This window comes from Leptodactylus fuscus, chromosome 3 (genome assembly GCF_031893055.1).
Source record: "Leptodactylus fuscus isolate aLepFus1 chromosome 3, aLepFus1.hap2, whole genome shotgun sequence".
Taxonomy (NCBI): domain Eukaryota; kingdom Metazoa; phylum Chordata; class Amphibia; order Anura; family Leptodactylidae; genus Leptodactylus; species Leptodactylus fuscus.
This window is the reverse complement of record NC_134267.1, coordinates 165,473,324-165,488,196: the sequence shown is the minus strand read 5'-3', so window position 1 is coordinate 165,488,196 and position 14,873 is coordinate 165,473,324. Positions and strand designations below refer to the sequence as shown.

General features: G+C 40.8%; 1 protein-coding gene across 1 annotated transcript in view; it reads right to left on the bottom strand.

The window, feature by feature from the left end:
• ZBBX (zinc finger B-box domain containing) overlaps positions 1-14,873 on the bottom strand; it is a 138,427-nt gene that overhangs the window by 31,520 nt on the left and 92,034 nt on the right. The window contains exons 15-16 of the mRNA XM_075268719.1: positions 11,066-11,157; positions 5,214-5,376 (exon numbers count right to left, since the gene is read on the bottom strand). Coding sequence (XP_075124820.1) covers positions 5,214-5,376; positions 11,066-11,157 — 255 coding nt within the window. The remainder of the gene's footprint in view (positions 1-5,213; positions 5,377-11,065; positions 11,158-14,873) is intronic.

Below are 14,873 nucleotides of genomic sequence, written 5' to 3'. Positions count from 1 at the left end.
GTTCCATACACAGGACTTGAACCCGGATTTTAGATCCCCAGTGCAATGTAGCGCAAAACATCGCACATAGGTTCCCTATTGGAACGGTGTAGGGGCAGTGAGGAGGCTGTTGCTGGGCCTCCTGGCTGCCATGGAAAACCCTCATATCTCAAAATCTTATCGCAGAGGATCCGAGGAATGACAGGGAGGGAGCTCTTGCCCCTGAACCTGCTAGATGCCGTGATCACTATTAATCACAGCATTGAGAGGGTTAATCTACCGAAGTTCCTGTGGCATTACAGTGCTGTACCATTACCGAACTGAACATTAAGTATACACTCACATACTCAACACAAGGAGGGGAATAATATAAGATGCCTATTTTTTAACATACAAGTGGCCCCAGGGGACTCGTGTAGGACCTGGGTTTCTTCAGTGGATCCAATTACTATATGAAGCTCGAGTGGCTACAGTGAGGCTGAAGAAATGGAAGAGATTCTGACATTTGGTGATGATCTATCCTAATCAGGGACACTTCTACTATGCGATGAGTTAAGCATCTCGCCTCAGGTGGCACATCTTAGTGAGAATGGGGGGAAGCACAGCAATGACTGTACGAGTCTAAGATCTGCTGCACATTAAGAACACTAAGTGAAGCAGATCTTGCTTAGGTTCTGGCTTTGTGAAGGGGCTGACTGCTGCTGCATTTAAAGGCATTTTATCATTAGAAACCCTTTTTAAACTAAATACACATAGGAATAGTCTTAGGAAAAGCTATTCTTCTCTTACCTTTATTATTCCGATCCACACCTCTGTTCCTGAGAAATATCTTCTTTTTTCCTTATGTAAATGAGTTCTCTCACAGTGCTGGGGGCGTTCCCCTGCGCTCAAACAGTACTGGGGGCATCCCAAGTGCTTCTTCAAAACTCTCCAGCGACGCCTCTGTCTTCTTTTCTGGAGCGCCTCTTCTCTCGCGCTCCCATGGCGTCCTCATCCAAAAGCGCCAACTGTGCATGTCCGTCGGTCATTTTCCTGTGGCCTCTCCCATTCGTCATTTAAAAATTTGAACATATCTTCCATCAACCAATATCTACAAAAATTTTGTATATATATATCACAGAGGCTGCTCTACCCATACAGAGCAAAGATATATTCCATTCATGTGAGTCTGTCTGTTACTAGAGATGTATTCAGCTCATGTAAGGGCTCGTTCACATCTGCGCCTGGGACTCCGTTCTGCAGGTTTCCGTTTCCTGCACAAAACAGAGGCAGGAGACGGAAACCTGCCGGCATCTTTCAAACCCATTCATTTGAATGGGTTTGAAAAGTGTCCGGCCATGAGCGGTGGTGAGCGTTTTATGCTCTCCGCAGCTAAACCGTTTTTTTTAAACCGGACACAGAGTCGGACATGCAGTACTCTGTGTCCGGCATAAAACGCTCACCGGCGCTCACGGCCGGAGTCGGCATGACAGGTTTCCGTCTTCTGCATGCAGAACACGGAAACCTGATAACGGAGTCCAGACGCTGGTGTGAACCCAGTGTAAGTCTGTCTGTGACCAGAGATGTATTTAGCTCATGTAAGTCTGTCTGTAACCAGAGATATATTCAGCTCATGTAACCTTTCCTCACTATAGGCCCTAACCCATTCTGTGCTATTTTTGCAATCACATTTGCTGAAAATAAAGCTGCGTTGACATTACAGCGAAGACGTACAAGTAAATCCTGCCTTTAATTAAAAAGGAAGGAAATAAAAGGCTAGTGAAATGAATTCCTGGACACAAGGTGTAAATATATGATTTAGAAACTGGAAGCTGGATCCACATTAACATTAATAAACTAAATGTTAAAGTCACATTACAATTAAAATTGTATGAGGCAGTGCTTTCAGTTTTATGCTTCGATAATAAGTGAACTAAAAGTCTGGCATTCGGAGAACACAAGAACAAGCTGGGTAATTGGTACAGCGGTGCCCATAAAGCACTCATTATAATATTTTTACTGTATCAAAAAGGAGACTTCCCGGGATTCTTTATTTATTTTTTGTACAGGAATGAAAGGTTTTCTGTTTGTTACTTTGAAGGAGCCATCTCCCATGCTGCTTGTTTGAGACCTAATTACCACATATTTTAGCCAAAGGAAGAAATAGGAGAAAATCATTCATTTTTATGATTATTGTTGTTGTTTTATTACTGCTTTAGTTTGGTTTTGGCACATTCTCTTTTCCTGTTGTGTTTTTTTTTTCACAGTTGATGTTTCTATTTCACGTCCACAAAGAGGATTGATTTATCATATCTTGTATCATCCTTGTAAAAGCGCAGGAATGAAAAATGAGTTAGCGCAAGTGTCAAGGAGATGAGAAGCATAAAAATCAAGAAGGCACAATAATACCATGTATTTTACTCCTACTTAAAATGAGGATAAAAAGTACAGGCTAAGCTGTTTTGCTAAGCAAACCTTTCGCGATGCAACAAGATGCGGAAAGAAAATAACGAATGGTTTTGGAAGCCTAATCTTTCCACCTACTAGACGAATTTTTGGGCTAATTTGCTGAGCTTTTGTTTTGTTTGTGCTCGGTGTATATATCCAGAACCGTGTGGAAACAAATGCCAACTAACTGTTCCATAAGAGTACAGCTGACTAATAAAACATTTGTGTTTTCCAATATCCTCTCACATTTAGCTCACCCGACATAAACCTTACGTGTGCCGCCATGACTGCGTGAGAAAGAGGGGCCATGTTTAGAATACAACTCTCATCACTAATTTATAGAGATTTGGACCCCTCGGTATCCACAGTATAGAAATGTTAAGTTCCACTCAGTATATGGTAAGATGCCAGGTCTGGGTGTTTTCCTATGTAAAATGCAGTACATAATGAATTAGGAATCTCAGCTTTATTAACCCTCCAACGGACAAGTAGACAGATCCATTTTAGTTCACGGTACCCAGGATATACTAAAGTCCCGTTCACATGGGGCACAGGACCGTGTATTCTGGTCCTGATTTTGATGCGGGAAGCCGCGTCAGATTAGGACCAAAATGCACCTGCCGTGACAGTCGCGGCTTCCGACAGTCGCGGCTTCCCGCTCTGGAGTAGGCCCAAACGAATGGGCCTAGTCAGGAGGGTGCTGCCGCAAGGCGGACGCCGTGGAATCCGCCTGAAGAAAGGGCAGCTCGCTTCTTTTTTTCCACTAGTGGGAACAAACCACTAGCGGAAAAAAGAACGCTAGCAGTCTGCATAGACCTCTATTGTGACGGGGCTGATTTTGAGGAGGATTCAGCACCAAAATACGCCCCCTCTTGCCCTAAACATATATTTTTTATTTATCTTTAAATTCTGCAACTGCCTAGATAAAAATTTGGGCCTGGTTATTAAAGAGTATTTGTCATTAGGTTATGGTGTCCTATGTTTGAGCAGCATAATATGGGTCTACTCTCCAATTACGGGGCAGCTCCGCTCATTAACTATGGTGCATATTGTAGTCTGATGAACGATTCACTTTACTGCATATGTCCTTGGATATGCAGCACTAGATTTTTTTTGTATTTATTAGGACATTAAGAGTTTCTAAAATGTGGTTACAGCGTAGCTCCAGTTTTATCGTCTCAGAAACAGTACAGGTGAATATAAAATACCTTATAATACCTTTTTTTGTTTTTCTTTACATAGAATTCTAAGGAGAGGGAAGGGAAGGAGAAGGATGTTTATACACTGCTATATTGCAAGTAAGGGACAGATCTTATGACACTGCTGTATCTTCAAGATAAGACTCTATCACTGAACAAAATGAGACAATACATGAAATAACAGCCTTCCCCTAACCCTCCTCCCTTCTCCATAGACCTCTGCGTGTGAGACGACTCTTTGTAAACAGTGTGAGTGAAGAGATGGAGGGCAGTAATAAGTGAAGAAGGAAACATATTTCTTAATAAGATATGTTACAAAGTTTCTTATATTCAAATTCACTATTCATTTATGAAAAGTTGCTTTATAAGTGACCGTATGCTTTAATTTTAGTTTTGGACACTTTTTTTCTAGCATGTAGCACCAATCCTCAGGTACTAATGACTATGTTCACAAATGGCAGCTCTGCCAAACATGAAGTCCAAACTGAAATTTCATGTCATACCTGGATCCACCTGGAAGTCGATTTTGATGAGAATTTGTAAGGGAGAAAAACCTTTAAAAATGTTACAAGTCCATTCAGTTGCATTAGACAGCAGTTAGCTGGGAAAATTGAATGCAAAATCCACAAAGAAAATTGGCAGCAGATTTGTCCTGCATGAACAGCACCACTCTGCGGTCAGCGGCAGCCACTAGGTGAGCACTATAGCAGCTTTATAACTTGTCCATAGTCGTGTATGGTTAAGGCTCCCTAGTAATGGCTGTGAGCAACTAAGATTTCTAGCCCTATGTTGTTAGGGTTTTAAGTATATTAACAAAATGCTCATTTTTACAACTGGAATTGGAAAGGCAATAAAAGCAGAACACTTAATGCATCATAAGCCCAGAAGCACAGCGGTAAATCAGATACATTTTAGATTTGTTTCAGTGTAATACAAAGATGCTTACATCCATTTACATGGATACAACACTTGAGAAGCAACAGACTAGAACTTTATACATTAAAGCCTCATTGCAAACAAATCTTATTTGATTTTACATGGAAATATTGAGTGCTTTGATTTCTGTTCTAATATGGATTTAGAGGGACCATCTAAAGAGTATAGGTGTGTCCTTACACTGCTCTATGGCACGTGTCTGTGGAAAGAAGAATCTGGCATAATGGGTTTTATGGGAGAGTCCCTAGTGAGATCACATACACACGTGATCAATAACAAGATAAATATATTTTAGGTTGTATCCACAGGGGTGGAATATTAAGGAGTAAGGACCTGTGTGAAGGAATGGTATATGGGCAACTTAATTTCAAGTAGCCAATGTGATGACAAAGGGGTGTAGTAGTTCTGAGACATGGAAGTGGAGATGATCTTAGTCTGTTACAAGTAATAAAATATACAGCGCTTTTAATTGTTTATGGTAGCAAGGGCCCTTTGCCCACAGGGCCCCTATGCAGCTGCACTATATGCATGTGTGTTTAGTCCATTAGTGCCTATTGCAGTGCTTAGATTTTATGTATATATATTCATTCAAAATTCCATTTGTATGAATTTATATATCACCTGGAACTTTGTCTTTACCTTGAGAGAATGATATTATCCCTGGACTCTTACCTGTATAAGTCACCTCTTTAAGTGCTGCAATGGGATCAGGGTTCTGTGGTAGGCAAGGCTCGGCTTTAACCTCAACAGAGTCAATATCCAGCATAAAAAATCCCTTTAAGCCTTGATATTCTGATTTCCAATTTGGTTGTCTGAAGACATTGCTCTGCAACTCCTAAGGTACAACAATGTGACACTCAGTATTTTTCTTCCTTTATTAATATTTTAAGAAATATTTGTTTTAGCTCTGTAAGAATCAATGAAACCAGAAAATGAAACACGATTCCTGGCCGGTTACTGTCACAGATATTTATGCCGCAGAAATTATTTATCCGACCATCACATTCCGCTGCCGGCTAATGATGTTTTTTTAAGGCAACAAGATAAAGAGATATACATTTTTGAGATAGTATTGAAGATAAGACATTCTCACAATCCCCTGCAGCATCTCGCCAGCTGAGTGTGTAACATTTCTCATCTCTATCCAAACCGGTGTGTCTCCTGGTACAGGAATAATATGTAATGGAGGTCACACAGAGCAATACTTGCCACCCTTTGACAAAACACTTACATGATAGTGGCACTTAATGTCTACATGGAATCTCCCTGCAAGTGGGACACACAGTAATAAAAATGGAGCGCTCAGATGAAGAAATTAAGGTCACCATATTATTCTCAGCACGCGCTTGGATTCTCATTTTTACACTGTCATAAGTATATAAGAGGATGTAAGATTCTAGCAATACTGGCATGATATCATATGAATATGAATGTATTTCTGGTGCTGCAGATGATTTCCTTGTCACAGGCTTTCCTGTGTACTCATGTCACCGTTTAAAGAGATCCACTTTTCATAAACGAAAAGCTATAGCCATATACAATCTGAAAATATTGCAGAATGTGCCTTCTGTCATATGTACACTGTATTGACATTTGGACAAACTAGGCAAAGATAATCCTGCTATCTCCTCATGTAACAAAATGGAGTGTCAAGATTGCTAATGGCTTGTTTGCTTTCAGCTGTATATTCTTACTACATATTTGACAATCCCCTGATAATACAGATGAATACTCAGATATGTATTGCATAAACTGAACCTTTTGATGTTGTCATTACCCATCATTGTAACCATTAGGTGTGCAACAGTGTGTAACCAGAGAAACAACGCACCATGTGCCTCACAAAGCAGACAGAATTCTATACAGAATATATGCTTTCTTCAAACCTGCATATACAGTATCTTAAAAGGGGTAATCTAGCTTCAAGATTTTTTTTTACATTTGAAGGGTCTTACATATAAGTTAGCTAACCCTTACCTGTTGTTCAGGGCTTTAATATAATACATAGGAAGTATGCGATGAAGATAATACAAACATGTATGGAATTAAGGGGTTAATACAATGTATAGGGAGACAGGGGTTAATAGAATTTATAGGAAGGCACAGGGGTCACTACAATGTATAGGGAGACACATGGATTTAATAGAATGTATTGAGAGACACAGGGTTAATACAGTTTATAGGAAGACACAGGGGACAATACAATTTACATAGAGACACATGGGGTTAATTATTATTATTATTTATTTATATAGCACCATTAATGTCATAGTACTTTACATTTGGGGGTTACATACAGTACACAAAATAGACAAACAAATATTATACTAACAATGACCGACTGACACAGTGGAATAGAGGGCCCTGCCTGCAAGGGCTTGGGGCTTAATACAATGAATAGGGAGACACAGGGGTTAATCCAATGACTAGGAAGACAAATGAGGTTAATAAAATATATAGGAAGAAATATGGGGTTAATACAATATTTAGGGAGACACATGGGGTTAATACAATGTATAAGGAGACCCAGGGTTCAGAACAATGCATAGAGACAAAGAGATGAATGCAATATATAGAGAAAGGGAAGGAATGAGTTTTTTTTGTTCTGGCTAAAAAAAAAAAAAAAAGTAAAGATATTTCGGGTGTTTATGGCTCAGAGCTTAGCCACACCTTTCCATATTCACCACACCCTTTGGTCATTCCTGTTTTTGCCATAAACGCCTGCTCAGGTATCACCGTGTAAAGGAGTCTCGCTGACGTCTCTGATAATAACATCGCTTTTGGTTTTTCTAGAAATAAAAGCCATTGGGCCTCATTTATCAAAACTGTGTAAATCAAAAATGTCTTTGTTGCCCAAAGCAACCATTCAGAAATCCGCTTTCATTAAACCATCGCATTGCTTGCTATGGGCAACAGACTTTTGTTTTAGAAAATTTTAATAAATCAGTCGCTGCATTCAAGCAATTGCCATGGAAACCTGTAATTTCATTAATGACATCACAGGATTCCTGGTGGCAAAGCTGGCTACAATGTAAACTGAATATAAGAGTATATATAATCTGATCGGCGTCTTCTCTGCAGGTTTCTGCTATATCAGCATGAGTTTATGATGAGGGATCAGCCCTGTCAACCTAATCTGATCAGCTACTATGGGGAGGTGAATTCCACACTGGAGTAGGGTGAGTTGTATACTGTGCTACATTAAACCTTCAGGCATAAAACAAGATGGCTTGGATTGGGGGGAAATGTATGTAAGTGGGTAAGTAACTGTCTTCAATGGTTATCAATGGCACATACGCAGACTGGGGCACCTCTACTGGTAGGGATCCACAGGAGTCAGGACTGGTTCTATGCACTGCAATATATTTATAAATGAGCTTACAGAAGGTCTGCACAGTAAAATAAGGTTTAAAAGGAGTCTGTAAGCAGGAAAATCACTATCATAATGTAATGACAGTCCCTTGTAGGGCGGCTTCTACACTAACCAAAGATATATTTCTTATTCTGCATTGCAGATCCATTTTTATGAGAATCAGATTTTATTTGTATGCAAATTAACTGAAAAAGGCTTTAGAGGCAAGACCTCTTCTGCCGGAGCTTCACTCTCTGCTCTAAATCAGAGGTCCCCAATGACCGGGCCACGGACCAGTACCATGCCATGGATCACTTGGTGGTGGGTCGGCCATCAGGGACCTCTATAGGCTATTAGGTGCCAGCTGATGCTCCTATGTTGTGAATTACGTGCAGCATAGGAGCATCAGCAGACACGTGGTACAGGACCTGTTTTTGAGAGTGATCTGTTGGTATAGCCTACACCGGTAGATCACTTTCCAGTTACCTGGTTAATGATGCAGCTCCCGGGATCTCTTCTGACACATGGGATGTGTAAATCTTCTACTCTACCCCCAGAATCTTTGCTATGGTGCTGCTGGGTTTGGGGGGGGCAGAATAGAAGATGCATATATCTTATGTTCAAGATCATGTCTGGGGGGGGGGCACTACTATTACCTGTGAGTGTGGGGGGGGGCATTACTAGGGCACCATTACAGTAATAGTACCCTCTTCCAGTTAATAACATTACCTGTGGTTGGAAGACCATTACCTGTGTGTGTGGGGAGGGGCATTTTTGCAGTAATAGTGAGATCTGACTGAATTGAATGAGGCCATCTGCTCCAATCCATACTTTTATTAGTGAGTGAGCTGTCCACATCACTAATAAGTTATGCTTCATATAGAAAGAGATCACCCCTAATAAAGCATACAAAATGTATAAATGTAATCAATAAGTGTTACCTTTATTGTATTTTTTTCTTTTATGACCCACCCAATCGCCCCAACCCTGCTCTCCCACCAGGCCAAGGGAAAACTGTCCTACATGTAAGTAGTCCTTGGTACAAATAAGGTTGGAGACCGCCACACTAGATAACCAGCCCTGACAGGAGAAGACAGGCCCCTAAAGCCCTTTTCAGCTAATTTGTGTAAGAATAAAACATTAATTTTCATGAAAATGGAGCTGCAATGCGGAATAAAAAAATACATTTTTTGTATGTGTAAAAAGCGCCCAACAACATACTGACATTAGTTTAATAAAGATATCCTGCTGGGATAAATATAGCTTGTGCAAATGGGAAGAGAAAATACACACCAATATTACTTACTCAATGGGAAAATAAAAGACTTGAGAATTTTAGTTGACACCAATCTGAGCTGTGGCATCCAGTGCCAGGCATCTGCTGCCAAGGCTAATAAGGACAATGCTGTGCATGAAAAAGGGCATAAATGCACATGACACACACATTGTTCTGCCATTTTACAATTCACTAGTCAGACTGCAGATAGCGGCAAAGTTATTATGACTGGTGTATCATACCCTAGTCTTAATAAATGGCTCAGAAAAGGAACATTCAGTTCACACGTGAAAACCGCCTAGCTTATTTGTGCGAGGTAAAAAACCTCGGGGAGTTTTTTTGACGCTGTTTTTTGCATTCCACGCGGTTTTTGACGAGGTTTTTGACGCGGTTTTCGCTAGCGGTTTTCGCTAGGGTTTTTTTTTTCCTATATGTGCTATAGAAACTGCAGGCGAAAACCGCACGGTTTTTTGCAAAAAACCGCGCGGTTTTGTGTGCAAAAAACCGCGCGGTTTTCGCCTCCCATTTACTTCTATGCAATTCTTCAGGCGTTTTCCGCCTGAAGAAAGGTCATGTCGCTTCTTCAGGCGGAAAACGCTAGGAGGAAAAAAAAAGCTAGTGGTCTACATAGACCACCATGTTAAAGGAGAGGTTTTTGAAGCGAATTCCGCTGTCAAAAACCTCCCCTTTGCCCACGTGTGAACTAGCCCTTATAAAGAGGTTGCGGACTCTTCATAAGTCTGCCTGCCATCCCTGTGCCAGAATGGAAGTCTACAACAGTTAGACGCTCGCATAGATTTCCATTGTAGCTCATGCCTGAATGGGCCTTGCACCAAAAGTGCATCTCAATATCATCCATCTTCACCAGTTTCCTGGGGTAGAGGGAGTTATGAATTTGCATCATGGAATATTGTGTAAAGTTTAGGGCAACATTGCACAAGACACCATAGAGCTTGGGTGGGTTCAAAGGAGGGCGCACAAAGTAATAAATGGAATGGGCACACTACAGAACCCAGAGATATTTCCAAAATCTGATAAATATATCAAATGCCAATATGAAGATTTCTGCCAGGATCTAGTCATATCCAGAACTGTAATTGTAGCAAGGTAGAATCTTCTTTGTTTAGGGGAAAGAAGGTTTCTACACCAACATGGCAGGGGTGTCTTTATAGTGAGATTATGGAAATCTCTGCCAGGAGAAGTTCTCATGGAGAATTCACTAAAAGAGTTCAAGACAGACCTGGGTGCCTTTCTGAAGTGTACACATATTATAGGTTATAGTTACTAGATGTCTGATGTTAGGTCGTATTCAGATTTGGAGCAAAGAAAGGAAATTCTATCTCATGTGGTTTTCGCTTCTTCTGGACAAACACTACCGGATAATAGGCTGACCTTTGAGGATTTATGTAGTTTTTCCAGCTTACAAACTGTTATATATACTATGTATTTTTAATGGCGGGAATAAGGATCAAAAATACCAGAATTCTAAAACTGGTGGTGTAAGAACAGCCTAACCCTTTATTTCCATTAGTTTTTATGTTCCTCAGTTTTCTCAGCCCTTTCCCATGTTAATATCCACTCTGTGACTCTCAGAGACAGTGGAGAACCATTAGGGGCTTCCATAAGCTAACACTGTGAAATGGCTGTACAGTAAGTCAATATGCAGCATAACACCCATTTTTCAATTACAAAGGTGACATAAATGTAATGTAGAAGACTTTGTGTAAGTGCTTAGTTCTGCTCGACCTGTTCCTTTAACAAGCATCGCCCCAGAGACCTGCAAAACAATGAAACATTGGCACCTCTCTAATTCTTTTACAATACATTTTACTCCAACCACAGTACTTATAACAAATATGAGATGAAACAGAGTGAAAAGATGTTATGTAATTTTACCTGGGGCACGTTTACCATTAAAGCTGTATCCAAGCTCTGGCTGTCCTTAAAGCTTTTGTACTTCATTGATTTGCTGTCTTGCGAATGTGATGCTGTAAGAGGATGATCTGTATTGAATGCATTAAAAGAGTATACATAGCTGTCAGCTGTTTAATTGTCCTGCCACACTTGTGTTGTCTCCTGAACACAGCACAGTCTATCATGAGATCCTGTATACTCTGGATAAAAATGACTCCGCTATCAGCAAGGTATTTTGGAGCTTGTTAAAACAATTAACATATAGAAATGTTCACACCTTAGATACGAATGTAAGAACGGTTACTATTTTTTGGTTCAGAACGCTGGCGGAGCTTTGCAGCAAGCACTGTCAAATCTAGAGGAGAGGGAGCAGTCTGCATCACTGCACAACTAATTGTCCTAATTAGAGTATTAAAAAAGAATGCCTGTGCAATTGTACAAGCGCTCGCTTTCTCCAGCGTAATGTTTATTTCCCCTGCTTTACGTAATTTAGACTTATTACTGACACAACAAACTGCATGAAAGGAACAAAAATCAACATTAAGATAGCTGCGCTGTACGTGCTAATCTGCAATTAATAAAACTATGTCCAATTGTTATTTAAAGAAAATGGAAAAGCTACTTAAGGGCAAAGCTTAACTATTATTTATTTTCTGTCATCACTGGGGGTTCCACACCTGGCACCTCATTGATCAGTTGATATCAGGTACAACTATACAGAGCACAGAGCTGGAAGACAGCAGCTGCAGCAATCAGGAATGTCCTCTATCCAGTGCACAGAGCTAGGCTGCAGCAATCAGGAATGTTCACTATCCAGTGCACAGAGCTAGGCTGCAGCTATCAGGAATGTCCACTGTCCAGTGCACAGAGCTAGGCTGCAGCTATCAGGAATGTCCACTACCCAGTACACAGAGCTAGGCTGCAGCTATCAGGAGTGTCCACTACCCAGTGCACAGAGCTAGGCTGCAGCTATCAGGAGTGTCCACTATCCAGTACACAGAGCTAGGCTGCAGCTATCAGGAATGTCCACTACCCAGTACACAGTGCTAGGCTGCAGCTATCAGGAATGTCCACTACCCAGTACACAGAGCTAGGCTGCAGCTATCAGGAATGTCCACTATCCAGTGCACAAAGCTAGGCTGCAGCTATCAGGAATGTCCACTGTCCAGTGCACAAAGCTAGGCTGCAGCTATCAGGAATGTCCACTACCCAGTACACAGAGCTAGGCTGCAGCTATCAGGAATGTCCACTATCCAGTGCACAGAGCTAGGCTGCAGCTATCAGGAATGTCCTCTATCCAGTGCACAAAGCTAGGCTGCAGCTATCAGGAATGTCCACTATCCAGTGCACAAAGCTAGGCTGCAGCTATCAGGAATGTCCACTGTCCAGTACACAGAGCTAGGCTGCAGCTATCAGGAATGTCCACTACCCAGTGCACAGAGCTAGGCTGCAGCTATCAGGAATGTCCACTATCCAGTACACAGAGCTAGGCTGCAGCTATCAGGAATGTCCACTACCCAGTGCACAGTGCTAGGCTGCAGCAATCAGGAATGTCCACTACCCAGTACACAGAGCTAGGTTGCAGCAATCAGGAATTAACATTGCACAGGGGACAAAGTTAAGCTGCAGCTATAATGAATGACCACTAAACTAGTGGATGAAACCATCTGCTTCTGTATCAGGTACTGTGTAGTTCCAATGCTGATAGTTTCCTATGTCGTCTGATGGACCCCACCTATCTGATATTTATGAGCTATCTTAAGGATAGGTCATCAATATTAAAAACCTGGAAAACCAATTTAATGTTAATTACATCTTAGGCTAGTTTCACATGAGCGAATTTACAAGTTTACATTATAAAGTGTTCCAATATAGGCCTAATATGGATCATTTGTAAGTCCAATATTACAGATTTGTAATACTGATGATCTGTCTTCAAGGGAGGAAACTGAATTACACATGAAAGCCCTTTTGACATCCAGATTCATTATGGCTCACATACACTACAGCAATAGTATGGATGGGATACAGATATTCTTACAGGTGCATCCATATTTTGAGCAGTCTCCACAGATTTATATAGGTGTTTTGCAAAACAGATGAAAGATGTGCATGTTACATCTTTAAAATGCTGTGTGCATATACTGTTTTTTGTAAGCCCATGTGAAAATTCTCATAGATCAATGACAGTGTTACAGAGTACTCAGTGAATGCAGCCTTAGGTGGGGGCACAGATGGTAAGTTCACAGCAGTTTAGCAACAGCAGAATTGTTGTGAATTAGTAGCAGTAGCAGTGTCATGGATGGGATTTTAACAAATAAAAACACATATAAAAACACAGTACACAAAGTACCTTGCGGTGTTGGTTTTGAATATGCAGCATGTTGACTATTGCTGCAGCTTTTGCTGTAGTTTTCAACCTTTATAAAGGATGAGCACCGGGGCCAGCAGCCTGGAATTATGGCCTATTTTTTGTCATGGTCAACTCCGCTACAGCCTCTCACAGCAAACCTGGACTGCGTGAGCTTAGCCTTAATGGCAGGAGGCCCCACGTGATGTAAACTGTGCAGTTTAGCCGCAGCAGAAATGCCATTGAAAAAAAAAAAAATGGTATTTTACAGTCATTGCAAAATGAATGCGATTCTAGTGAATCTCCATCCACACGTTGCGCAAAATATGGGCAGTGGACATGTTGCACTTTCTGAAATGTCAGTGGTTTCCCTATAGGCATAACTGAAGCAGAAGGCTCTGCAGGAAAAACTGCAATGTGTTGCTGCCGCGGTTTTTCCTGCAGTGTTTCTTTGCTGTGGCCCACTATGTGAGGCCTTTGCCTGAAAGAGGTTTCTCAATCAAAAATATAACTTACGGGGCACAGAATAGTAGTTGTAACATAAAAAACTATACTCAATCTTACAGTATTTGTCCATGTGCGGGTCCAGTTTTAACACCGTGACCTGTGCAAGCCAGAGACTGGTGTGTGGGCTTTTTCAGGTATTTCCTGTGTCAAGAGACAGCAGGAAGTAAATACTAGCGGAGAAACAGGCAGCAATGAAACCGGAGTGTGGGGATCAATGAGGGATAGTTTTGATTTGGGTTTTTTTGTGTTACGAACCCTATTGTAATAAAAAAATTTTCATTTGCTGGAAAACTCCCGTAAATGCATTGGGTAATGGAAGTCTAGCATCAATTGTTTTGGAGGTGGCAAAAGACTCTCAAGTACCTTAGACTTGGATTTCCAAATAAGAAAGCTTGACAGGACTCCTTGCAAAGACAGGAAGAGTCCGGCTTGTTCAGCCCACACGCAATGATTGATAGCTTTTCCAGGATAAGTGCGTGTATACAGAAACTGTCAATCATTGTGGATTCTCACAGTTTCCAATAACCCATGCAAGCAAAAGTTGAAAAAAAAACCAAACCCTTTCTTTATATTAAATATAACGTCTGAATCCAAAAACCACATGTGTGACTGCAGTCTAACAGAGCAATGGTCAAACAATTGTCGTTATGTATTTCATATACTTTCGACTCCTTATCAAAATTTCACAGAGAAAAAAGTCATTTTGTTTTCCATAGCAATTAATAATTTTTTAACTTAACCTGGAAACAATGCAGATTTGACTCTGGTTTGTAAGGCCAACAAGGACACACTTTGGCTAAGAGGATTTGGATGTACAAGACACTGGATGTACCTTGCTACATACAGAGGAAAGCAGACAGGTGTTAGATCTCTGAATACTACAAAATGCTGCCCTACCTTTCTTTCAAAAACATGAAAAACCATATTAATCTT